Raw genomic sequence first — 25,750 nt, 5'->3', positions numbered from 1 at the left:
TACTTGTAAAGCACTTACATCAGTATCTGCACTCAGTAAATAATAGATAGTATGGCATGTGGCCAAGGTTGTTCTCAGAGGAAATTAATATCTTTAAATGTTTGTATTGTTTAACAAAAAAATAAAATGCAAATATTCAACTCAAAATGTTAACAGGAGAGGGGAGAAGAAGACAAGCAGGAGGAAGGAATTAATAAAGATAAAAATTGAAAAAAATTACTTGGATAACAGGAAACCCAAATAGTTTATAAATAACTTCAAGAGCAGATACCTTGGAAAAACCTGTGAAAGGAATCTCTGGCAGATCTAGGCAGGAAATAAAATTGTGGAAAGCACACCTGAAGGTAACGTTAGGATGAGAATAAGGCCATTACGAAGGCTGCTGGAGAATACTATTACAGTTGTTTGCTGATGAGTTTGAAAATACTGGGCACTTGGCTCAGAAAATATAAACTACCAATACTGTCTTCAAAGTAATACCTGTATATATAATAAAAGCTGTACATGTGAAGTGGTAACCATGAAATAAAGGGTTGTCAAAGAGCAGCTCAGAAGAGGCCTTGGGCCCAAACGTTCTACAGGTAAGTATTCCTTACCTCCTAGCGATAGGTCATTCCTATACCATTAAACAATGATGCTAAAATCCTAAGTAAAATATTTGCAAATCAATTCCAGCATTTTACACCTAGAAGGGGGTATTTTACGGATGCAGGGATATTGTAATAAAATTACATCTGTAGTACAAAAAGTATGAGCATTTTAATATTTTCTAAAAAGGCATTTGATCAAATTCAGTATTCATTTCTGGACATTAAAAATATCTTAATGGGGCTGTCCTGGTGGTGCAGTGGTTAAGTTCGCATGTTCTGCTTCGGTGGCCCAGGGTTCACCGGTTAGGATCCCGGGTGCGGACCTACACACCGATTGTCAAGCCATGCTGTGGCAGGCATCCCACATATAAAGTGGAGGAAGATGGGCAGGGATGTTAGCTCAGGGCCAGTCTTCCTCAGCAAAAAGAGGAGGATTGGTGGCAGATTAGCTCAGGGCTAATCTTCCTCAAAAAAAACCACAAACAATAAAACGAATAGCATACCTTGTTGTTCTAGGTCTTCTAGATAAATAATGATAGATATTTGAAAGAATAATTATAATAATTTCAAATATATGACTTATACCTGAAAAACTCAAGAGGTTTCCCACTAGTGGTCCAGGATCCCGTCCAGGATTCCACGTTTACTCATCGTGTTTCCTTACTCCCAAATGTGACACATTTCAGTTTTCTCTTGTTGTTGATGACCCTGAAGGTTTTGAAAAGTACTGTTCAGCCCTTTTGTCAGCTGTTTTGTAGAATACTCTCTTTTGGGTTTCTCTGGTGTAGTCTCATGATTAGACTGGGGTCACGGGTTTTGGGAGAGACCACGGCAGAGGCGAAGGGCCCCTCCCATCATGTGATGTCTGGGTACATGATATGCACATGGTGATGTTCACCTCGATCATTGGTTAGGGTGGTTTCTGCCGGATTTCTCAGCTTTGAAGTTACCATTTTCCCTTTCAACACTCTAATCTTTGGGATCCAGTCACTGACTCCAGTCCCCACCACAAGAAGCTCCACCTCCTGGAGGGGTTGGTATGATTTTTTGCAGCCAATTAAAGTAATCCTAAAGTTCATTTTCAAGAGTGAACAGGTGAGAATAGCCAAAATTTTGGAGAAAAAGAGCAATTAGAAAGGATTTGGCCTACCACATATTTAAATTGATTGACTAATCAACGAGTATTTAGTGAGCACCTTCCGCCGGGCACCATGGAAAACACTGGGGCACAATGGTGACCAGGACAAGGCCCCAGCACCCAGTGAGCTTTCATTCTCCCTAAAGGAGATGGGCATAGACAGGTAGACAAGTAGAGGAGCACGGTGACTTCCACTTCTCACTGTTGCCAGGAAGGATGTGAACAGAGCAATAGGAGCACCAGAAGTCAGTGTTTCTGGGACAGGGACGGGCACATCGGTGGAGCGAAGCAAGAGTTCAGACAAACTCGCAAACACATGGAAGAATTTAGCACAGGGTCGGCTTTCTCAACCTTTGTTTCATTGTCACCCCCTAAAGTCTAAAAAATGTTTAGACTTTTTCCCTATTCACCCCCTCCCATGAAATTTTAACACCATGGATATAATACGTATCTCTTTATGTCCTGTATGTATATCTGTGCTTTATACGTAAAAAGAGTAAGATTTTTTTTTGTACCTCAAGAACCAATTTTCACTCCCTCGAGGGCGCTGTCATCCCGATAGAGAATGCACAGTATTGAGTGTAAGGTAAAGTTAGGATTACAGATGAGTAGGGGAGGTGATGAGCTATTTAGTAAGTTACTTTAGATATTTACTTCATCCCATACATCAAAATAGAGTTTAGGCAGATTAGAGAATTACATATAAAAAGCGAAACCATAATATACGGACAATGGAATATTATTCAGCCTTAAATAGGAATGAAATTCTGATGCATGCTACAACAAGGATGAACCTTGAAAATATTCCGCTAAATGAAATAAACCAGACCCCGAAAGACGAGTATTGTATGATTCTGCTCACATGAGGTACCTAGAATAGACAAATTCATGGAGACAGAGAGTAGAACAGAGATTTTTAGGGCCAGGGGGAGGGAGGAACGGGGAGGTATTGTTTTGGGTAGAGTTTCTGTTAGGCATGATGAAAAAGTTCTAGAAATGGATAGTGGTTATGGTCGTAGAACACTGTGAATATACTTAATGTTACTGAATGTGCAGTTAAAGATAGTTAAAATAGTAAATTTTTACGTGATGTATGTTTTACCACAATTATTTTTAAAAAAAGATTTTAGAAAGTAAAGCCAGAAAAATACCCAAAAAAAATAAAGGTAAATATTTATATAATCTTGGATTGAGGGAAGGAAGGCTTTATGAGCACAGCATCAAAGGCGGAGCACAGAAAGCTCAAGGTTGCTAGATAGTTCTCAGGACATTCCAGACATGTGTACAAGAAAAATGTCAGGGACCACCTAAACTACAAGTGCAAAGTGAGAAAAGTATTCAAAACACATTTAGAACAAATATGCTGCAGGGTTGGTTCATATTTATAAACAGCACACACAAGTCGATAAGAAAAAGAAGCAATGAAAATCATGGACACGTAAACAATCCATTCACAAAAGAAGGGACTGAATGCTTGGAAAGCAGAAGCTTTTAACCTCTCTAGTAATTTTTACCTGTCATCTTGGTCAGGTGGATTTTTGTTTTTTGGGTTTTTTTGAGCATAATCTTTGTGCCTTGAAAAGGGGAAACAGCCACCTCAGTCCTTGCTGGAGCAGAGCTCGGGGGAGAGCAGTGTAAGTCGGAACAAGGAACATGAAGATGACTTAGAATGAAGATCAAAGGCCTTTGAAGTTTGCGTGTCCCATGGTTTAGGAGTTCCATTTGTAAGAATCTGTCATAAGAAAAAATCATACCTTCTTACAAATATGTTTATCACAGCATTACTTTGAAAAACTAGAAGCAATACAAATGTCCAAAAATCTGAAGTTGGTTAAGTAACTGATTAAATACTTTTTGCAGAAGGATATGCAATAATATAGAGTTTAACGTCTTTTAAAAATGCATGTGTAAGTACACACGTGTTCCTAAGTGGCTCCAAAGTTGGATATAATTCCTCACTTCAAGAATGGGAATCAGAAACCTTTTCTCCAAGCTCCACTCCCATAGAAAATGATGAAAAGAGTCATATCCAAGAAGCAGATTAGTTATGGAGCTTTCTCAGAGAAAGAGCTACATAGCTTCCAGCTCTGGCGGTGTGGATCAAGGCCACAGACTAGAACACTACCACTCTCACGGCGACAAGTTGGAAGGGTGACCTGGCTTTCTCAGCTTTTCCACCCCATTACGGACTGCACGGTGCCCCCTCTAAACTCGTATGCTGAGCCCTAACGCCCAGTAACTCAGAATGTGACCATATCTGGAGATACAGCCTTTAAAGAGGCGACTAAAGTAAGATGAGGTCGTTGGCATGGGCCCTAATCCAACGTGACCGTTGTCCTTATGAGAAGAAGTGATCAGGACACAGACAGAGGGAAGATCGTGTGAGGACACAAGGAAACGACGGCCAGCTACAAACCAAAGAGAGAGACCTTAGAAGAAACCAGCCCTGCCAACACCACGATCTTGGATTTCTAGCCTACCGAAGTGAGAGAAAATAAATTCCTGTTGTTTAAGCTGCCCAGTCTGTACCTTGTAACACAGCCCTAGGAAACTGATGTCCACCCCTCACAACAGAGTGAGCCGGCTTGGAAACCCATCCAAGACACAGCCCAGAGTGGCTTACAGCACCCGTGACAACTCTCTGAAGCCTTGTTTTATAGACATAAATACATACGAATTCACATCAGACAGTTTCATATAAAATCTTTTACATTAATTTCCCAAAAGCGGAACAAACCCTGCCCCCAGCCGCCTGCACTCTGAGGGCTGGCGAGGGCAGGGGTGGGCAGCTGGGGTGGCCACTGTCAGGAAACCTGGCTCCCGGCATTTCCCTTGGCCGATTACCACCTTTCTGGGCATCGGTTCCCTCATCTGTAATATAGCGATCATAATTCCTACCCAGGACATCTCACTGAGTGTTTGCGAAGACCAAAGAAGTAAGGATGGAAGATTTTTGGGTCAGTATCCCTAATCTGCAGTAATACCAAGACGCCCAGGCTTGCTCCAGCAGAAAAGAGAACGATTAGGGGAAAATCATTTAAGTTTTAGGCTTAGGGACATTAGGGAGAAATTCCTGTTGATCTAGATGCATTAATTAGTGACCATCCTTGTGGATGCACTTCTGGTTATTACATCAAAGTATAGTCAACATCCCACCCCACCCACCCCTCCTTTCCCCTTGGAGGGCAGTGTTAGCAAGAAATTGTCAGAAAGCGACACCTTGTGGCCTTTGTCATGTACTGCCCTTCGGTGTACTGGGTGTTCCCAGGCTCTTTTGTCAAAGGGCTTAAAAGAGGCACCAAGCAATACCCCCTCCCTTGACGACATCCCAGACAGCAGGTCAGTAATATGACATCTTAAAACCAGTGTGTTTTCTGTACACCTTCAACCCATTTATTTAGTGAAGGCAAGAGAAGCAGATTTTCTATCACCAAAATCATGTATTTGTGTTCAGTACAAGGGTTTATTACATGCACTGAGGAACACCATGCTTTAAGTTATTTGGAGCCGTCTTCCATGTCGAATTTTTTCCATCTCTTACTATGGGATAATTTCATTCTCTTATTAAGGAAGGAATACAGTCTTGTGAAAAATATGTTTAAAATTTTAGGCTTTCTGGTCAGCAAAACATCATCATATTCTTTCCAATACATCTATTTTTGAGTAGTATCATTTTCAATTGATAAGTCCAAAGAATTCCTGCTTATTTGACACTTGATTTTCAAATACATAATTTTTAAGGGAATTAGGTTCATTTAAACCCAGAAGTCATTTGCAAATAGTAGTCTCACTGGCAGTTTTCCTATAAAATATTGAATTAGGCAACAGAAAGTATGCTTCGTTTTGCGTGTATACTTCATAATATATCATGACCTCAGAGGTCAAAATAGGCCCCCAGCTCCCTGGCAGGATCACTGTAATGAATGTCCCGCATCAGCCAGATGCTGCGAGACTGAGCACGATGGAAATTCGGTTCTGCTGCCAAGCACACGTTCACAGCGTTTGGTTATGGAATCTTGAAAGCAATGATCTGATGCCAGACACTGAACACTATTCTATTTTATATTTCATTTCAAATTTGGAATAGGAACCAGATTCTGCAAAAGGAACTTTAGTTCCCGGGAAACTTGCTTTTTATTTTATATTTTAAAGAATCAAATAATATGGAAGAATATTTTTAGTTTAATTTTCACAAATTTATAAGCCAGAGAAATGAAAAACTAGACTCCCATGGTTTGCGTTCTTGGTATGCTTGGCCGGAAATGTAGCAACGTCACTTAAAGGGTGGGGAGAGGAAAGTCCTGTGGGAAATGAGGCACCAAATCTTGGTGGTGTCTTCATCACTTCTTCTCTAGCGTCTCTGGGGTTTGACTCTCTGGATTTCAATTCTGGCTCCATCATCACTGGATGTGTGACCCTGGATAAGTTACTTAAGCTCTCTGTGCCTGAGTTTCCTCATCTGTATAACTGAGGATAGTCATGATACTGTCTACCCCATAGTGTTATTGCGTGATTATGTGAGATAAACCATGCACGGTGCTTACGTGGTGTCTGGCCCACAGAAAGCACTTAGTAAGTGTCAGCTGCTAGCATTAGTATGAGTTCTAGGAATCACAGCTTCTTTGAGCTAGTGGGGACTTCCCAACATTCATTTGATACAGGTCATGTCCAAACTCTCCTATTTTTATTCCAGACTAGCAGACAAGATAGTTTTCCTGTTTATTGCTTGTTTCATTAAGTAACAGGAGGCTCTGAGCTCTTCTAAATGGGAGTCAACTAGATAGCAATATTCTTTCAACGAGGAATAATGTCCCTTTAAAAATATAAAATGGCTGTTGTCCTGAAGAGGTGGTGTGGTTTCATGATCCACCAGTCCATGCAAATCCCAGGAACTGCCTTTTTCCTTTCCGTCAGGTTTTTGGGCACCTATCTCCGGGGCTGGGTGCAGACGGCCTTTTGGCAAATTCCTGTGCTATTCGCACGCCCTGCAGTCTGCAGGGAGCACGGGGGAGAGGGAGAACCCAGACAAACCCTGCTCTATGCCACTCTTTCAAATGAAGCTTGAGAGCCGCAGAGCACCGCAAAAGCCACCCATTCAAATGCTTCCGAGAGAAGGCGGGTAATAATATGTATGAGTTGAGTGGGCTGGGTAGAAGGAAAAACCCCACAGTGCAGGCAGAATGATAAATGTCAATTGACACTTGGCCTCCATGTTGGTTGTTAATAGGGAGTGGTGGTGGCTCGGTCAGCTCAAGAATATATGACCTATATAAAGGCGCACCTCTGCTTGGCTCGGCAATGTGTTTCAAGAGAAACCAGAAATGCAGGTTTTGTTTACATAATAATAATAATGATAAGACATTTTGTAGGCAAACGCTGTACTAACAATAGCAAACACATCGATCGGCTCCATATGACATGCACGTTGTCAGTTTGCAACCCCTGAAACAAGGCTCTTGGGATTGTCCATTCCAACCTCTCACCCAGAGCCAGAATTCTCTCTGCAGCCTCCCTATCTGAACCCCTCCAGAGACGGGGAAGCCACTTCCCGATGAGCCACTCTCTTTCATTATGTAAAGTGTTAAGTTCACTGAGCCAAAGCTGTCCCCTTGGAATTCGCTGCAGTTTGTCCTCCTTGGTCCCTTTGGAGAAATGAGGAACAGGACAACACCTTTTACATGGGACGGCCTCCCCCAGGAGGTAATAGTTGTCCTGCTGTGCACTCCCACTGCCCCCAAGCCTTCCTCTAACTGTGTCCCCATGACATTGTTTCCAGGCTTGTCACTGTCTGGTTCCCCCTCCTCCAGAGCCGCTCCTTCAGAAACCTCATGACCAGAAGTGGAGGTGTGACGGTAGGGCAAACACATGCAGACACCTCATAACCATCACCCCCAAGAGGCTAAGCAAATGGGGACATCTCTCCTGCCAAGTCATCCCTCCCCACCGTGACATGCATTGTGGAGAGAGCAGAGAATGGGGAGGGAGAGATCTCACTTCTGCAAAGCCGTGTGGAAAAGTGGGAGGGTTTGATGGGAGAAGGCGTTTCCTTGAAGATGATGCATGGGATCCTCACAGACACTGCACCTGTGTTTAACTTGGGACCTCAGGATGCTCTGAGAACAGCAAGGAGACAGAAGCCTGCTCTGGAAGCTCAGCCTCCTCTTCCTCCTCAGCCTGCCCCACAGACGACCCCCCTCCGCTCTCTTAAGATGCCTGAGACCCCCACAACCTTCCTCAGTGTCCACTCAGCTCATTGGAAACCCACATGTCCCACCAAGCTATGCTGTGGAAATGCTCCTGGCCTCCCCCGGCCCTCGTCCTCTCCTCAGCGGGGCCGTCTTCCCCGGCCCCTTTCTCCACACCCCAGCAGCAGCATTGGGGAGTCCAGAGGTTCTGAAATTTTCAGATGGAAGGCGTTGCCAGTCCCTTACGTGGAGAAAGGGAGAGGGTATGTAGGAATTCTTTGGGTACCCCTAATCGCAGTGGGAGGAGAGCTTGTTTAATGCCCACCTGCTCCCAGGGGGTGGGAAAGACATGGCTGCTGCTCATGAACTCTACACTCTCTTGCCTCCTCTGGTTTTGACCAACCAACCCCCCAACCCCCCTCAGGCTGTACGTACAGGGTCGGGGGCCTAGTGAGTGAAGGTGGATGGCATATGGTCTATTCTGCAGAAGTCACATGAAACACATGACGCCCTGTGGGCCCCGCCTTGAGACAATAGCCTCAAGGTGGTCCTTTGAACTCAGAACGGAGGCCCCAAAACCAAATCCAGAAGTGCTGGTAGCATTCCACTGGGCTTTCCCACTGCTGAGTTAGAATTTACTCGCAGTGGCCTTCTCCCCACACAGCGGGAAGAGCGAGGCCCCCCACCCTCCCACACAGTGGGGACTGCTGGAGCTCTTAGGAATGTGCACAAGACCCTCACTCCAGTTTCCAGAAACGGTCCAGGTAGAACTGTCATATGGGTTTCTCCCTCTTGGATGGGTCATTGCAGCAAGAAATTGGGGGAGGGGAGGAGTTGATGCGTGGGCTTCTGACACTGCGTTCATCCCAGAATTTTCCCTCGCTCCCTCCTCCTTCCTTTCCTTCCTATCTTTTCTCATTTTCTTCTCAGCCCATTGCCTCATCAATTTATCTATAATCTCTTGTCTCATAGAAACAAGGTTTTATTAGTTTTTCTCGAGACTATAGAGCAGATGAGATTTGACATTTACTTCTGTTTCCTGCAGGACATCTTTTCCTGGAGTACATTCAGTCTTAGCTTGTATGCTGCAGAATCTTCACAGATTCTACACTGATTTTCTTTCCTGCCCAGGAAAAGGCATATTTTATGGAGGTATATACTTATGAGGTGTGATTAAATACGTGTATGTATACATAAGTACACGGATGTGTGTGATTATGTGTATATGTGTACGTATATATGTAAACACACACATCATGTGTGAATTTTCGTGAAATGAACACAGGCCTGTAACCAGTGCTCAGACCAAGAACCAGAAAATTACCAGTACTCAGAAGCCCCCCATTCCATCTCCCCACTCCCCATCACCACCAAGGGTAACCACTATTCTGATGCCTAATAGATTAGTTTTGCTTGTTTTTAAACTTTGTACCAATGGAATCTTACAGTACATCCTCTTTTGTGTCTGTCTTCTTTCACTCTACACGTTTTTTAGATTCCTTTATATTGTCACATGTACTTGTAGTTTTTTCCATTCTCACTGCTTTATAATATTCCACTCTGTGAATATACTAGATCAGATTTTCCCTGTTCTCCTGTTGATAGCATTTGGGTGTTTTGCAGTTTTTGCCAGTCTGGTCCTTTCTAAGCAGTGAATGTCACATCCAGGGCTGCCAGAAGGGCGAGCATCTCCTACCTTGCTTCTCCACCGTGGGGGAATCTTGGAGGCCTGAGTGCTCTGGGTTCAGTGGTCAGGGTGGGAGGTGGGGGGACCTGAGCAATGGGAAACGGGGCAGGGTTTTGTCTCCGTGTAGCTTCTTCCATGTTGTTGGCTCGCTGGGGCTTCAGCGCAGGGAGGGTCTCTCCCTGCTCACATTGCCCGGGCCAGAGGCGCTCAGAGCGGGGTTCAGAGCCTCAGGCGATGCCATGGATGAGTGGAGGTGTGCAAATCTATGAAATTAAAAAAGATCTTGTTTTCATTTCAAGATAATCTAAAGCAAATTAAATAAGCATATTCTGGGCCATCTGAATCCAGTTCTTGATGAGGCAGCTTGAGGAGCAGTGGCGAGGTGCGTTCCCGTGTCGGACTGCGTGTCGCGTTCCCACCCTCCATCCCGCCGTGTGACCCGGGGCGGCACTCACCCTCTGCGTCCGGGTGCTTTTAGCTGCAAAAGAGTGGCAATAATCGTTCCTGCTCTGGGTCCCTGTGAGATCTAAATGAGATTATGCCTGGAAAGCACTTCACCTGTGCTTAATGAGCATCCGCTCTCAACCACTATTCAATTTGTGCATATTATCCAGATGGCCCATGACTGTCATCAGCTCATGAGAAACAAACAAAGGTGGTGTAATAGAGAAGTCATGTGTCAGAGCCGACCGGAGGCCAAATGATGCCGTGGCGTGCTGAGTCTCGGGCACGTTCCCCATGGTTTAAATAAAGAAAAGCGGTGTGAGAACTGAGCCATCACACAGGCAGGCGGAACTCAGAGGAACGCGCCTGGGAGCGGTGCTGCTGTGCTCCCGTCGGGAGCTGCAAATTATTTTTCAGCAAAACCGCATCTACCCCATTACATCAATGTTGTTAACATGGTTTTTATTAGTTTTGTCATTTTGTTTGCATTTATCTTACCAATTTGTTTGGCTTTTATATGGAGGATATAGGCATGAGTTTATATCCAGTTCGACATATTTAGGTAACTTTCTTATAAAAACAATTTAAGTCGACACTGTGTCTTAAAAGGTGTCCCTGTGGTTTTCAAGTTCGAGAAACACTGCCCTGGGCTTTTCTCATTGGAATTCAGATGGAGGGAAATCAAACGTGTTTCCTCTTGGCACAGAGCCCTGACTCCCCAGGCACAGTGGACCAGAGAGAGCGCGGCCGTGACCTCAGAGCCAAGATGGCTGAGCCATCAGCTTCTCAGCACCTCCAGCGCCTGCGGCTGGCAGCTCCTCCAGTCTCACCCCCTCCAAAGCACTGAGCGTGGACTTTCTTTTGTGATCCAGTTGATCACAGGATTGCTGGTCTCGCTTCCTAGTGTTTCTCCTTTTTCATTCAGGATCTTTGAGATTTGTGGTTCTACAGGATAAAATGTATCCTGTTACTTATGGAGCTCAGAAGTCAGCAGGGATGACGCTGGTAAAATCCACAGGGGATGGATCCCAACTTCCCATTCCTCCCACGCCTGGCCCGGGAGAAGGCGGGTGCCTTCCCCAGGCTTCTGTGAGTTTGCAGGAGCTGGAGGCTCTCGGTCGCCTCTGGCTCCTCGTTCCTGCTTGTGCAGGGAGCAGATTCCCCTCTGCACCTTGCGGTTGCTGCTTCTTTTATTCCCACTGTGACCTCCACTCATAGAATTTGTCCCTTTCTTTCATTTCCACCAAAACCCACAAGACTTTTGCTCATATAGTAACCATTGCGAAGGTTTAGGGACATTTTGTGGGAGGGGGTGAAGGGAAGAAGACGGTTTACCTCATAGCAGCACAAATGACTCAAACCACACGTTTGCCATCTCTGTTCTCAAGTCCTTTGACCTCCCTGCCGTGCCACCTGCTCATGGCGCCCCCTCCCTCCTTCCTTCCTCCTTCCCCTCCCAAAGGTCCCGTCCTTCCTAACACAACTGTTCCCCTCTCTCCCTTTCAGCCTTGTCTTCAGAATCTCACCTTTACCTGCACAGTGTTTCAAGATATTGTCCCCAATAGTTCCCTCCTAAGAAACAGTCTTGTCAGGAGATTACATGACCGTTGGCTGCCCCACGGCACGTAGGGAAGCTGTTCACCTTACAGTTCTCTCGTCTGGGAGTGGAACAAGCATTAGCTCAGGCTTACAAAGCACTTTCACCCACATAAGCCCCTGGGTGAGGTACCACGTCCATTTTACAGATGTGGGACCAGAAGCGCAGAGAGGTTGAGTGAATCACGCAAAGTCACAGAGCCAGGGAGGTGGACAAGTAGAAATCTGCACCCAGGCCTGACGATTCTGAGACATGACTCAGGTCATCACACACAGTCGGGAGGCGGGCTGTCTGGTCATTCAGGCGTCTCAGGCTGCGTGGATTCCAGTGTAAATGATAACCTGTGACAACCCAGTTGGCCTCGGGGTAGCCGTAGCAGCCCCCGCGGGCACACACATTCTACAGGACCTGGGCGGCCTGCTCCCTCCCTGTGCCTTCCCCTTCCTTCCCTCTTCAGCTGGCTAGCTCCTACTCATCTTCAGGCCCAGCGACAGGCCTGGCTACATAATTTGTGGGGCCCAGTATAAAATGACAATACTGGGCCAGCCCCTTGTTCAAAAGTTATTAAGAATTTCAAAACAGTGACGGCAGAGCATTAAGCCAAGTATGAGACTCTTGTAAGGGACCACACAGGGCACACGCCCATGAAGCCAGCCCTGTATGGAGCTTCCGGCCCCCAGGAATCATCCTCTGGCTCCCCATTCTGAGGGGGTGCTGATGACATGCTATTGTCATTTCTTCTTTATGTGCCTGTCTCCACTTTAGTCTGTGAGCTTCTGGAGACCTGCGTCCTGTTCACTGCTGTTCCCCTGGTGCCCAGCACAAGTCCTGACAAAGAGGCGGGCTCAGTGGGACCTCACTGGGGGCTCGGGGCTCCTAGAAGTGGGACTTGCAGGAACCAGGAAGTGAACTGTCATCTCCAGGTAGGACCCACCCCAGACCACAGGAGGTCAGGCCAGGCATGACTGGATGAGCCTGCGGGGCTTGCCAGGGGTTTCTGGCATGGGGTGGAGGTGGGGAGGGACTCATTTTTTCTTCAAGAGAGAGTGTTAATTATTTACTGTGCTCACACACCCTACCCCTCAGGGCCCAGCAAGGTGTGACCAGCAGAGGAGGTGGTGGACAGGCAGGGGACAAGGACGGAGAACACAGACAGACACAGGCCCTTCCTGGGGGCACCGAGCTGGGCTCACTGATCCTTCTTTCGCCTCCTGACGCTTCTGAGATCCCCATGCCTCCTTACCCACCCTCCCTGCTCAGCGGTGTGCATGAGGACAGGGAAATATTTTGCAAATGTCTCCTCAAAGAGAGGGGAAGGGAGGAGGGCTGAATTCTCCAGAGTTTCAGGCAGCAGTGAGCCCCCATGTGGAGCCCCCAATTCCTTTTGGTTCTAAGTGACAGAAACCCGACTTTGTAAGCAGAAAAAGGAATGTATTAGCTCAAAACCGAGCACAAGGGCCGATCTATTTTTAGGCATTGCTGATCTTTGAGCCCAGAGGCTGTCACCAGAGCTCAGTTTCTCCAGATGGCAGGCAAGGTTTGAGACCCTCTGAAAATTGTGGTAGGAAACCCTGGGAAGGGCTCTGATTGGCTGGGCTTAGATAATGAGCATATCCTTGAGCCAATCCTGTGTCCTGGGACAGGAGCAGGGCTGGTCCCTCCAGGTTCCCTGCATGGTCCAGGCCTCCCCCACAGGCAGGGCTGTGCTGCCAGAGGAGGGGCGCATCGAGCTGGACAGGCTGGTGGCGACCAGTCTGCTTTTTAAAAACCCAGCCCCCTCTCCTCTCCCTGTCCCTGGCTTCTAAGCCTTTAGATCCAGATCCCAGGAGGACCCTTGTGGAGAGGGAACTGCTGAGCACGAGGAACTGCCTGGAAGGTGAGGCCTCTGGCTGGTGCCCCAGGCTCACTGTTTCCAGAAGCCTCTTCTCACCCTCCCTCAGAGCGGGTCCCGGGGTTGTCTCCATGGCACAGGGTAGGGAGACCTCTGGGCAGAGCTTTCTTGAAGGGCTGCAACTCCAGGATGCCTCTCTTTGAGGCTGGGAAATGGTCTTTATTTTATTTTTACCTCAGAAACGAGCCAGTCATGACCAAAAGAAGACAGAGGGAAGCCTGCATGAAGGAACGCAGTGCAGCACTGCTCCGGGCCTTTCCTGTAGACTTCGGGGAGCAGACACCGGCTCCTCAAGGCCACACGAGGCACGAAGGACCTCACGATGATGGTCGTGAGCGTTCTCTTCAACCCCTTGGGCAGTTTTCCCTTCAGACGTGCTAAGAGGAAAGACCACGTGTTTTCATCGGTTGATTCCACATGTAGTGAGGAAGTATGGAGATTTCTCAGGAACCTGAGGCTGCAGAGAAACGCCTCGATGTTGTGGGGGTCTCCCTGCCGTGTCTGTTCGGCCCGTGTTTCTGGATCAAGTGTGAGGAAGTGGACTCGAGAGGAAGGAGCTGGGGTCTCCAAACCAGGACATCTGGGTTCCCTGGCTGCCCTCATGACTTTCTGCTTGACCTTGGCTCCTGTCACTGGGCCGTAGTTTCCCCACCTGTAAAACGAGGGGTTGAACCAGATGACCCGTAAGGTCCTGCTTAGCTCTTAATGTCTGTGAGTCTAGGTCAGGTGGAGAAGGAAGACCAGTCAGGACTCTGGTCCTGTTGAAACGGGCAGAGAGTTAGCCGTTGATGATTAAGTAGCTAGGAACTAAAGTGTTTTCCCTTTTGCAACTACTGATGGTAGCTTTTAGCTGTTTAACCCACCCATTGCTAACTGTGCTGTTTAGGCCATATGCTCTCTGACTCCCACTAGGCTCCTACAGATAACATCTCCCTGGAGCCTGGGTCACCATGGTCATGGGTGTGGGAGCTGTTCTTCAGGAATTACAACTCCTTGTCCACTCCAGGCTGGTTGAGACAAACCAACTGATAACTGGGCCCATGCAGATGTCTGATAGGTGACCTTTTGACGTCAAGAGGCTAAAAACTCCACCCTCAGATCATACTAACACTGCCATTTTGTGAGCTAGGGTCCTGTGGAGAGGCATGAAGTCTGACTACGCTTGCGCAGACCATCAGTTACCTTACCTCTCCTCACCTCCCATCACCTCTCTCCACATTTCAGACCACCTTGACCGCATTCCATAAACACCCGAGTCCCTATTTTCGGGGAAGTGGATTTGAGGCTCATGCTCTCGCTTCCTCACATGGCTGCCTTGTGAGTAAACCCTCTCTCTGCTGCAATCTCGTCGTCTCGGTGTTTGGCTTTCTGGGCGGCAGGCAAAAACAGATTTGGGTTGGTAACACTGTTCCTGCCTCTGCCATGACTCACTGGGTGACCTTGGGTAAGTTCCTCCTTTTCGGTGGCCCTGTTTCCCATTCTTGAACATCCTACGTCCTGTAGGGGGCTGTATGAAGGGTGGCACGGAGTAGGGCTCTCTCAGAGCCAGGATTCAGGCGGCCTGCTCCTCAGCAGGCTCACCACTGGGGATCCAGGCACCCTAAAACTCCAGCCTGGGACTAGCCTTCCAGTGAAGCCTGTGGGTCCAGTCCTCCCCGTTTCAGACTCCACACGCAGTCACATGGCCTCAGGCCTCCCCACCCTGTTTTGGCCCTCTTGCCCTTGCTCCGTCTTCCAGACCTAGCAACCAACATGGACACGCCTTGGCCAAAATGTTCAATTCTGCAAAAGCCTCATAGAAGCCTGTTCTGAGCCAACAGGAAGGCCTGATGGTGGGTGGGACCTTGAGGAAGCAGGTGCGACTCCCGTCCTCAGGCACCTCATGGTCTAGCAGGGGAGGAGGGGCTAGCTTGAGCACACACCCAGTCCCGAGAGAGGAACAGCGTCCTCAGCATAGAAAACAGGACAAGAGGATTTCATGTCTGGGGTCCAGGAGGGGGGACCTTGGAGGGGGAGGATCTGAGATGGAGCTGCAGGCTGAGGGCCCAGTGTGGTGGAGGAAGTTTACGGGGTCCAGGGGGAGGCGGGTGAGGAGGCTGGAAAGGAGCATGGGGCCAAATCTTCATGGGCTGTCATGGCTGGAGGGGGAGCCGGGGCTGGGGAGGCAGTCAGGCTTCTACATTACTCAGGAACCTTTTGGTTGCGACTGATGGGAACCACGCTTGAGCTAACATAGGCAAAAAGGGTGGTTTATTGGGGGAACTGAGAATCTGAGGGAGGCATGAGCATCCTGGCACAGGAAGGACCAGGGTGCTGCTGGCCTTCAGGAGCAGCTGACCAGGAACTCACACACCATCAGCACCCATCTCTTGACCCTGTTCCTCTCCGTGTTGGCTTCATTTCTCTCTTTCGTGGCTGACTTTCGTGATTCTCTACAGGAAGGAACCCTGGGGAAGGGACTTCCTGGCCCAGCTCAGGTCAGGTTCCCACCCTTGGATCCATCACCTGCGGCCAGAAGCTGGGGTCCCGTGGGGACGGGGCTGCTCTGTTACTGTCTGCATAAGGCAGGGGAGGGCAGCTTCTGACAGAAGGGATCCTGCAGAGCAGGTGACCCTAGGACTGTCCCCTCGGTTTCCGAGCAGAGGAGTATGGCCTGATCTGACCTGCATTTTGGGAAAAGCAGCCATTAAAGACAGTTTTTTTCCTTTTATTCATAAAAACAAATTTGCAACAGTTTATTAAAAATTGATACCATGCAAGAAGGGTACGAGAAAGTCCTCATTTACACTCGATTCTGGCAGTTCCAGTCTAATTTAAAGCGTTTGTGCACTAACATCACTGGAAAGCGCCTTCAGGCTGAAGCCTCTTCGGAAATGTACGGTGTGTTTGCTGCGTATAAAAGAACAGGACCGTTAAATAGCTAGAGTCACTTCTGTGGGTCTTGTTATTTGTGGGGAGATTTAAAAAAACGGGTGAACCTACAGTATCATTAAGACAGAGAATGTACTTCGCGGGTTAACCTAGAAGGGCTGCACGCTCAGGAGTCACAACGGGTTACGGACGCACACGCACCGCTGACTGTCCGATGCTTTGTTTTTTTTCCTGCTATGCTGGAATAATATTTCTACAAGTATTTTGTGTGTGTGTGTGTGTGTGTGTGTGTATATTATGTACAATGAATTATCTCTTTCCCTTTGAAAAATTAATGTGGTCCTTTAAATTAAATCTGGTTTTGGTGAAATCAAGAAAGCAAGTAAATACTGGTAATACACAGTGAGTGACAACACCGATTTTTAGTGCCTAAACAGACAATGACTTCAACTTGACCTGTGATGTGTTAACATTTTTTTTTTTTCCTAAAAGCTACAGTACCTCCATAACCTCTCTGGGGGGAGGGGAGGGGAAGCTATGCTACGTGAAACAGGGTGTTTGAAATGTTGGCGATGGTAAGACTCCCGTGGGCCCTTTTGTCAAAGCCGGGTGGTGACAGCAGTACATTCCTGACCCCAGTGCTCTGGGAAGAGATTATTGCCTGCCTGTGGAAGCTGCCGTTAGGTTTCTTTAGGGAGTGAGCGACTGCTCAGTTGTGCAGACGTCCCGGACGTTGTCATTCAGGCCTTTCTTTAGCGAAGAATGAACCTGTCTAGGAATGTCACAAAAGTCATCAGGAGCCTCTCTCCAGCCGGCTGATCCTGGCAGAGGGCTGTGCTGGGTGCTTCTCTGGGCCACACCCCTGGCTGTCGGGAGGGCCGAAGGTCATGGTCATCCTGATACCTCACGGGTCGGGGCCGCTTCACTGTTTGGTGTGAAGCTGTCCTGGACGAGATCAAGTTCTGATCCTCAGAGTGACCCTGTGAGGTAGGCAGCACAGGTGTTATTTCAACCCCAATTTGTTAGAGAGGGGAAACTGAGGCTCAGAGAGACACTAGTGACTTACCCAAGGTCACGGAGGGAGTCAGCAGCGGAGTGAGGCCTTGAACCCAGGTCTGACTCCCAGGCCGGTGCTCTTTGGGGTTTAGTTAAAAGGGAAGAGTGATCTTATGGATGAGAACCACTGTGCTGACGGATCACCCCCGTGACCCCCAAGGGCAGAGCTCACCAGCGTGTCTGGATGGAAGACCGCCTTCTGGAAGCCAAGGGAAGCCCTCAGCTAGCAACTCTCTCCCCTACACTACAGGGATCTCTTCCAGCAGAATGCCCCCAATTCACTTTGGTCAAAAACAAAGTCAGTGGAGAAAAAAACCAACCACCCCGCCAGCCCTTGGGCCCTGATGAGAGAGGTTAAAGTGCACACTCTTTCTTTATCGTGTTTGCTGGGAACAGACACTCCACGATGAGCTCGGGTGGTCCCCCTTATTACTGGGAACACCTGATACGAACACAAGGACATGGCCAACGTGGTGGGTGCATGGCCGACTTCCGGTGAATGCTGCAGAGCGTGTCTGCAGTGACGTGCCCTAAATCCCCACGGTCCCGGAACGGGTGTTATTGTGTTAATGTGTGGCATTTATCAGAGAGTTCCCACTGAGAGGCGTTCGAGTCAGCCTGCTCTGGGACCCCAGCCCTTGGGCCCTGGCCGCCGGCCCCAGAGCTGCGCCTGGCTGCCCTTCCTGCTGACTCCCCGTTCCAGAAAGGCCGGGACTGGCTGGGCTGGCAGCTGCCCACCTCCTTCCCCAGAGGGGAGAAGGGCTGGCCTGGGGGGCCACAGCCAGTGATGGTGTGCAGAGGCAGAGGCGGTGTCTCTAGAAGCCCCTCGCCTCTTCTCAAGGCTGCTCGGGGCCACTCAACGACTTCTAGCTGGAGTTCTAGTGATCCTCTCCTTGTCTAGGATTCTTTTTGTTTTTGCAAAGTTTCAAATATCCCAGCTCCTCCTTCTTTGCAGACATTAAAGAAGAAGTCATTTGCATCCTCTTCTTTGTGAAAGAATAAAAACTTCACAATAAGGCGCGAGGTCAGGTGCCAAGTGCCCCGGCCCGTCCACCTGCGTGCCATCCGAGCAGTCCCGCAGGGCCGGCCGTGGCGCCCAGCTTCTCCGCAGCCAGAGCCCACAGTGTCCCTGTTGCAGACGCCTCTGCTCCGTGTGGTTCTGTCACGGGGGAGGCCCCAGCCCCAGGCCTCCCACCCTTACAGGCCTGAGACCATAACTCGGAAGGAGGGTGGCACGTGTCTGTGGCGGGGGCTGGCGGTGGGGCTGACGCAGGGGCTGACACAGCTGGCGTCCACGCCTCCAATGGACGGGAGGTAGGCGTGGTGGAGGATGGGGAGCTGGAGGGACAGCCGGCGCTGAATGCTGTGGCAGGGAGAGAGAGAGAGACGAGTGTTAGTGAAGGCTATCTGGCCGCTCACCAGAAAGTTCCTTGGACTCGCTTTGGCTAAGAAGCTGATGGGAGGAGCAGAGTTTTCTCTCAATCCAAGATCTGTCCATCCTATGGTCTAAACACTCACCCATCTCGCAGGTATTTAATGCAGGCCTACAGGAGCCAACTACTGCCCTGGGGATAACCAGGGAGAGACCAATAACCAAGGAGGATGCAGTCTTCTCGAGCTTCTGGTGATTCCTAAGAACAAAGCTTTGTCCTTCTAACAGGGCTTTGCTGCAAACACACAGTCCTCATTTCCTACCCTTGTAAGCCCCTAAATGGACTCGGCTCTGGGCTCCATCCCTGAAAGGCTTCTCAGCCACTCTGTCCTTCCTCAGTGGCTCCTCTGCCCCCTCCTTGCCTAGGACCTCAGCCCTTCCTGCTGGGCCAACTCCAGTAGCTTCCTTCCTGGTCCCCTGGCTTCTCTGGTGACTGGCGTTCTCTCTCCAACACTGGGACGGGACAGTCAGGGCTCCCTGAGGTCTGACTCTCACCAAATTCTCCAGGCAGGTCTTCTACCCCTCTCCCCGCATCCCTCCCCTCCCGAGGCTCGTTTCCGCTCAAACACTGCTCTGGGCACCCTTCCACGCCTTTGCACACACCATTTCCTTCACCTGGAATACTCTTTCTCTACTTCCCCATCCGAGGGACTGCTTTCCCTTCAAGATCCAGTTTAAATGTCATCTTCTTCGTGCTAACACCCCTCCTCCAAGCCCCCAGAGCCCTTGGTAAACTCCCAGAAACCAGCCAGAAGGATCTAGAGGCAGAGCCACGCCAGGGGTGGGTCTGCAGGACTGACGGAGGAGCAGACTGCACAGGGAGCTGCCTTCCAACTCCCTTCTCATCATCTTCACCTCTGCAGGTCAGTAAGTCACCTTAATTAACATTGAGAAGGCTGGGGGGGGGGGGGAATGCGCCCAGGCTACTGCTCCTCTGCTCTGCTTGGTTGCATCTGTGCAGCTCTCCACTGCCTCTGGGAAGCTGCATTCCCTGTATCTTAGGCCTCCTGTGTCCCCAGGGCCTGGCCACTCAGGTGGGAGAAAAACCCAGATCTTCACAAAAATCCAGGAGGCAAAAGAAGTGTTGCTATTCCCATCATGCAGACGAGGGAAAGGTACAGAGTTCATGGCACTTGCTCATGGAAACAACACCAGAACTGGGTCAGGTGGGCCCCCCCCCCCGCTTCTGTTCAACCACAGCGCTAGCCGGGGAGGCAGTGACCTCTCATGGGCTGCCTCAGCCCAAGAGGTGTGCCCCGGGGTGTATGCAGCGCATTGAGGGGGTTCTGAGATGGATGGTGTAGGGTCCAGAACATGTCACCCCAGAAAAGGCCACTTTGGCATATTGATTATTTTGAATTAAAGGTTTTTGAGAAACAGCCGGAGCAGGAAGAACACTCTGACCCTCCCCTGACCCCCTGAAAGCAGGAGGTGAATCTCCCAGGAGGGTAGAAGGCCTCCGTGAGCAGGGACGGGAATTCCTGCCAGAAAGGCTGTGTAAACAAACCGTAAGTGGTTACTTCTTTACCATTTTACGAACCCCAGCCCAAACCCCTTTGTCTCGTGAATTCTTCCCGAATTTACTGTTTCTTTGTCTAAAAGATACAACGCTTCCTGCTCTGGTCACCTCTTTGAGTCCCACATCTTTGTGGGGTTCCTAGATGTACACATGTGGGTATGAAATTGTTTGTTTTTCTCCTGTTAATCTGTTTTATGTCAATTTAATTGCTAGACCAGCTACAGAACCTAGAAGGAAAGTCTTTCCTCCACTAGAGGGAGACGGATGCAGGGCTGCCCTCACTCCCTAAGGACCTATCGGCCAGAAGGCTTCTCCCGAGAGACACTTCACAGGCAATCATGAGATGAGAGTGTTGGAGATCTCACTTTGAAATTAAGACTGAACTTGTGTAATGTCAGCTATGATCTATTCCCTAAAGCAAGATGGTGTCAGTAAAGAGTCCAGGAAAAGGGGAGCTGAAGGATAAACTCTGACTGGGAGAAGGGTGCTCTGTCTGAGCCCCCACGGGGCCGTGTGCCTAGGCCAGGTGGGCCTCTGTCCCCACTGTCAGAGCCGCGGCACTCCGCCCTCCAGTGGGACGCAGCTCACCTCTTCGTTCACTCAGCAGACACTCGCCCAGGACCTGCTCAGTGCTGGAAGCTGCGTTCAGGCCGGGGGACTACGAAGGCTGCACCCTCAGTGCTCACACTCTAGTGCAGGGGACTGATGGCGAATGCCACGTCACCTGCAGAAACTGCTCTGGGCTGTCTGCCGGCGAGCTGGCCGGGCCTTGCAGCAGACCTGGGGGAGGGGCTATCAGCTCTAGCACTAACTGGCCCCCAGTGACCCTGCACCTGGTGAGTTGGCTGTTTTTGCTGGTTCCTCGTGGCTTGTTGTCACTTCCCGGGGGCCAAGTTTCAGAGCTGACTTTTCTAATCTCTGCTTCCAATCCGCTGTAAGCTGGGAAGAACTAAAAGTCACCAGTGGGAACAAAGCTAGCTGAGGTGCCCGGGTCTCTGCTTAGATGTGGCCTTCCCATGGAGTCTTCTCTGACCTCCGTCCTTAACATCACACCCCCTAACCCCTTTCCCTGCTTCCTTTTCCTCCAAAGCACCTAGCATTTAACATGCTAGGTTTGGCTCTTTTTAATTAGGTTATCATGTCACCAGGCAGAATGTAAACTCCACGAAGGGAGGGCTTTTTGTCTGTTTCCTTCACTGCTGCGGTCCGATGCACAGCAGGTCTCTGTAAGTCAGTGTTAAACAAATGCACTTAGCAAGGCTGAACTTCACACATAACAAAGGCACGTGCCACAGTGGAGAACGTGGGATCTGATATTGGACAGACCCGAGCTCGAATCCCATCCCCGCACTTAGCAACAGGTACGCTTTGACAAGTCACCTGCCCTTCTGAATACTAGTTTTCTCATGTGTAAGGTGAGCATCGTAAGCTGACCTGCATCATGAGATTGCGGTGGAGTTCAAATACACAGTGCACGTGAAGACACGGTGCAAACTGTAAAGTGCTGTACACGAGTAACATCCTCTTGGGGAACAGCTCTCCAGGAGAAGGTACTTACTGTTCTGGGGAGTTTATATCTTCTATAGGCTCTTTGCATGTTCGAGAGGGCTCTGTCGTGTTCCACTGTAGCTGGGGATTTTGGTCGAGGTGATTTTTTAAAATGGCCTTTCCCCCATCTGAACACAAAACAACAACATCACAAAGCATTGTGTTAACTTAATTTTTAAAAATCAACAATGTAATCTTTTTTTTAGGATGCTGCTCAAGAAGAGAGAATGCAAAAGAGCCCATGCCCCCTGGGTGTTCTCCCGGAACCCAGACCAGGAGCTGGGAAGCCTGGCCCGGGATGGAAGGGGTGTGCCGGGGTGTGCACGCCATGCCCTGTTACCTCCAAGAAAAAAGAGGGGAAATCAATGCAGGCGACAGAACTTTGAAATGAGAGGTTCGAATCTGAAGGCCCTTTTCACTGGTGCATAAGGATGTAATGACAAAGAAAAGAATCTTCCAAGATATATTTTCCATAAGATTTCAAGAATTGAAAAGAATAGTAACAGTAAACTGCTGGTGGGAGTATAAATTGGCATAATCTTTCTGGGGGGCACTGTCAGTAAGCACTGAACACTATGGAAAGTGCCTATCTTTTACTGAGAATTTCCACTTCTGGCAATTACCCTAAGGAAATAATTAAGGACGTGTGTGAAGACATGTACAGAATGTTCAAATCAGCGTGGTTTACAATTCCAAAAAGTTGGACTAACTCGAATCTGTCCAGTAATAACAGATTAGTGACACCATGATCCACATGTGGGGGCCACCCTTCGAGGGAGCCCCTCGCGGCCACGGGCCCGGAGGATGCAGGCACCCCCAGCCCTCCCTGCGCTTCAGACCCACCTGGGAGGTTCAAAGAAACACAAAATATGAAAACCTGGCCCCACCTGAGGGAGCTGGATTCCTTTGGCTTGGAGAGGAGCACTGGGGTCTTTTTGCTGTTTTTTTTTGCTCCATGGGGCGACCTTACAGGTATGCCATTTTGTCCCCACATGACTACAGTCACTTCTCCTTATTCACGAATTCTGTATCTGTGAACTCGCCTGCTTGCTAAAATTTATTTGCAACCCCAAAATCAACACTCGCAATGCTTTCATGGTCATTTGCTAACACACCTGGAGCACTGAAAAATTTGAGTCACACTACGTGCACATGCCCAGCTGAGGCAGAACAAGGCTCTGCCTTCTTGTTTCAGCTCCTACTGTAAATAAGTATCCTTTTTGTGGTCTATTAGGTGCCATGTTTTTCACATTTTTGGGCCTTGTGTTGGTGATTTTGCTGTTTAAAATGGCCCCACTGTCGTGCCGAAGCGCTGTCCAGTGTTCCTACGCTGTGATGTGCCTGACGGAGAAAATACGTGTGTGAGACGAGCTTTGCTCAGGCATGAGGTATACTGCTGCTGGCAGCGAGCTTGACATTAACAAATCAACAAGCTATATTAAATAAGGTGTCTTCAAACAGAAATGCACAGAAAACAAAGTTATGTATTGATCAGCTGACAAAAATGTCGACCTGCGAGAGGCCAGTGGGAACCTCACCCTGTCTCTGCGCTGGGAGCCATGGGTCAGGGTGCACGAGCCCACGGTCACAGCGCCTTTATAAAGCAAAACGACCACGGACAACAAGAGTCAACTGCGCATCCTTAGGAGTAACTCCCAAAGTGGGACCGCTGGGTCAGAACAATTTCTATGTCAACCGGCAGTGTTTGAGAACGCCCATTTCCTCAAACGCTCGGCAACTTTTTAATCTCCAATCTTTGCCAGTCTTACAGGTGAAAATGGCGTCTCACTGCAGATCTAATTTACATTCCTTCACGAAGGAGCAAGACTGAGCATCTTTTCTTAAGCCTGAGAACCACTTGTATCTCCTTTTATGAGAACTCTCTTTTGCCCATTTTTCTTTTGGGTGGTGGGTCTTTTTCTTATTAATTTGCACATCATTATATATACTTAGTATATAACTACATATAATCATCCTTATATATAAGGGAATAAGCTTGTTACCTGAGTTACAATATTTTTTGGCTTACTTTGTTGTTTGATTTTTGGACTGTTAAATAATTCGTTAAAAATTTTTCTTTTGTAGTTCCAGTTATCAGTATTTTCTTCTGTGGTTTCTGTGTTTTGCATCAAACTGAAAAAGGCTTCTCCCACTCTGAGATTATAAAATAAATTCTACACTGTCTTCTAGTACTTTCATGGTTTCACTTTTTATATTTAAATCTTTTATCCATCTGGAATTTATTTTTGTGTTACGTGTGAGGTAAGGATCTAACTTTATTCTTTTCCAGATGGCTACCCATTTATCCCAATGAAATTTGTTGAATAATTCATTCCCCCCAATAGTTTGAAATGCCCACCTTTACCAGGTACTAAAATTACTAGAAATAATTTTTAGTCTTTCAATTTCCTTATTACTTATCTCAATTTAAATATTTTTTTACAATCAATATCTTTAAGTTTATAATATTGCTTTTATAATAAGAATACTTATTACTTATATAATAAGAATAAAAGAAACTATTTTTCATTGACTTAAAAATAATTTTATAACAAATTAATGAATATATGCTAATGATAAAATGCAAGCAATTGAGAGAAGCATAAAACGAAATGTAAAAGAACCACCCTCTGCACATACTGGTCCCTTCCACACATGTGGAGACTGTTAACAATTTGATGTTTCTTCTTCCAAATCGTTTAAAAAAATGCACTCACAGACACACACACACACACACACACACACACATTTATATGTCTCATAATGCTGGTCTTCATCTTGTTTTTCTCACTTGGAGGTCTGGCCATAGCTGCACAAATAGATCCACTTCACTTTGTAATGTATTGCCTGCCTTGTTTGGTTGTGTCATGATTAATGAAACCATCCCAAATGATGAGCGTTTACGTTACTTCCAGTTTTTCTCGCCCACGTGTAGTGTTGTGAAGGGCATGTGTGTGTCTACGTCTTTGCCCGGGTGGGAGTATGTCCAGGGGCAGGTTCCTGTGAGTGGAAGTGCCAGGTCAAGGGATTTAACATCTGCCATTTGGAGAGTGCCAGACCGACTTCCGAAACACCGCAGGAGAATGCCCATTTCTACACAGTCTTACCAACTCTGGGTCTTTCAAAATTTTGCTGAAATGTAGGCAAAAGATGGTTTGTGTTGTTTTGGCCTGCATTTCCCAGGGGCTGGGAAGACCGAGTGTCACGTCATATCTTACTGACCATTCCTTTCCTGTACACGGACGAGGTGCATTAGAAACTGTGCAATGTTGTTGAGAGAAGCACAGGTAAACCACACCCTAAGAACAACCCTGGAAATGCTGGCGCACTGTCTACCAGTGCGACTGGAACCCAGGGGACCCAGAAACAGAAGTCCCAGCTCTAGGCACCAAATGGACACTGAACTGCGGTCAGAGACGTGGGTTCTAGATGCTCCCGTTCTGCTTGGTGACTTCAGACCAGCCCCGCCCCGTCTCTGAGCCCCAGCTTCTTCATCTGTAAAATGGAAGATGGACGGCTGGTGTCTGGTATCCAGGTCCCCCGTCCCAGGCCCCACCTCCTCCTACCTGTGCTCTCGGTGAAGTTCCCTAGGCTGAGGATGTCGTTGAGCTCTTGGTAGTGGTTCTGTTTAATGTAGGTGGTCTTCTCTGGTGTGTCCTGCAGCTGCATGGTGACCTCTTCCAAGTCTTTATCCAGCTAGAAGACAAAGGCTCCAGCTGAGTCACAGCCCCCAGCCCAGCCCCTGCCCCTGTCCTGGCCACCAGGCCCTGAGAGCCGGGCAGCGGCTCCTAG

The 25,750-nt window shown here is 48.3% G+C and overlaps 1 protein-coding gene and 1 long non-coding RNA gene across 4 annotated transcripts in view; one reads left to right on the top strand and one right to left on the bottom strand.

Moving 5' to 3' along the window:
* Positions 1–16,223: 16,223 nt before the first annotated feature.
* Positions 16,224–25,750, bottom strand: part of GABBR2 (gamma-aminobutyric acid type B receptor subunit 2) — a 331,389-nt gene continuing 321,862 nt past the window's right edge. For 2 of the 3 annotated variants that reach the window (XM_014859716.3, XM_070519133.1), the window contains exons 17-19: positions 25,525–25,654; positions 21,969–22,086; positions 16,224–18,822 (exon numbers count right to left, since the gene is read on the bottom strand). In XM_014859716.3, coding sequence (XP_014715202.3) covers positions 18,657–18,822; positions 21,969–22,086; positions 25,525–25,654 — 414 coding nt within the window. In that variant the 3' untranslated portion in view covers positions 16,224–18,656. The remainder of the gene's footprint in view (positions 18,823–21,968; positions 22,087–25,524; positions 25,655–25,750) is intronic. The other variant, XR_006533299.2, reaches the window with a different exon arrangement.
* On the top strand, positions 18,830–25,514 carry LOC123289374 (uncharacterized). The gene is made up of 5 exons (XR_006533302.2): positions 18,830–19,754; positions 19,911–20,006; positions 20,257–21,246; positions 21,826–21,960; positions 22,165–25,514. It is a non-coding gene; the product is annotated as an uncharacterized lncRNA (long non-coding RNA).

Source organism: Equus asinus, chromosome 10 (assembly GCF_041296235.1).
Source record: "Equus asinus isolate D_3611 breed Donkey chromosome 10, EquAss-T2T_v2, whole genome shotgun sequence".
NCBI classification, from domain to species: domain Eukaryota; kingdom Metazoa; phylum Chordata; class Mammalia; order Perissodactyla; family Equidae; genus Equus; species Equus asinus.
The sequence above is the reverse complement of the archived record's forward strand: the minus strand, read 5'-3'. Positions and strand labels throughout refer to the sequence as shown.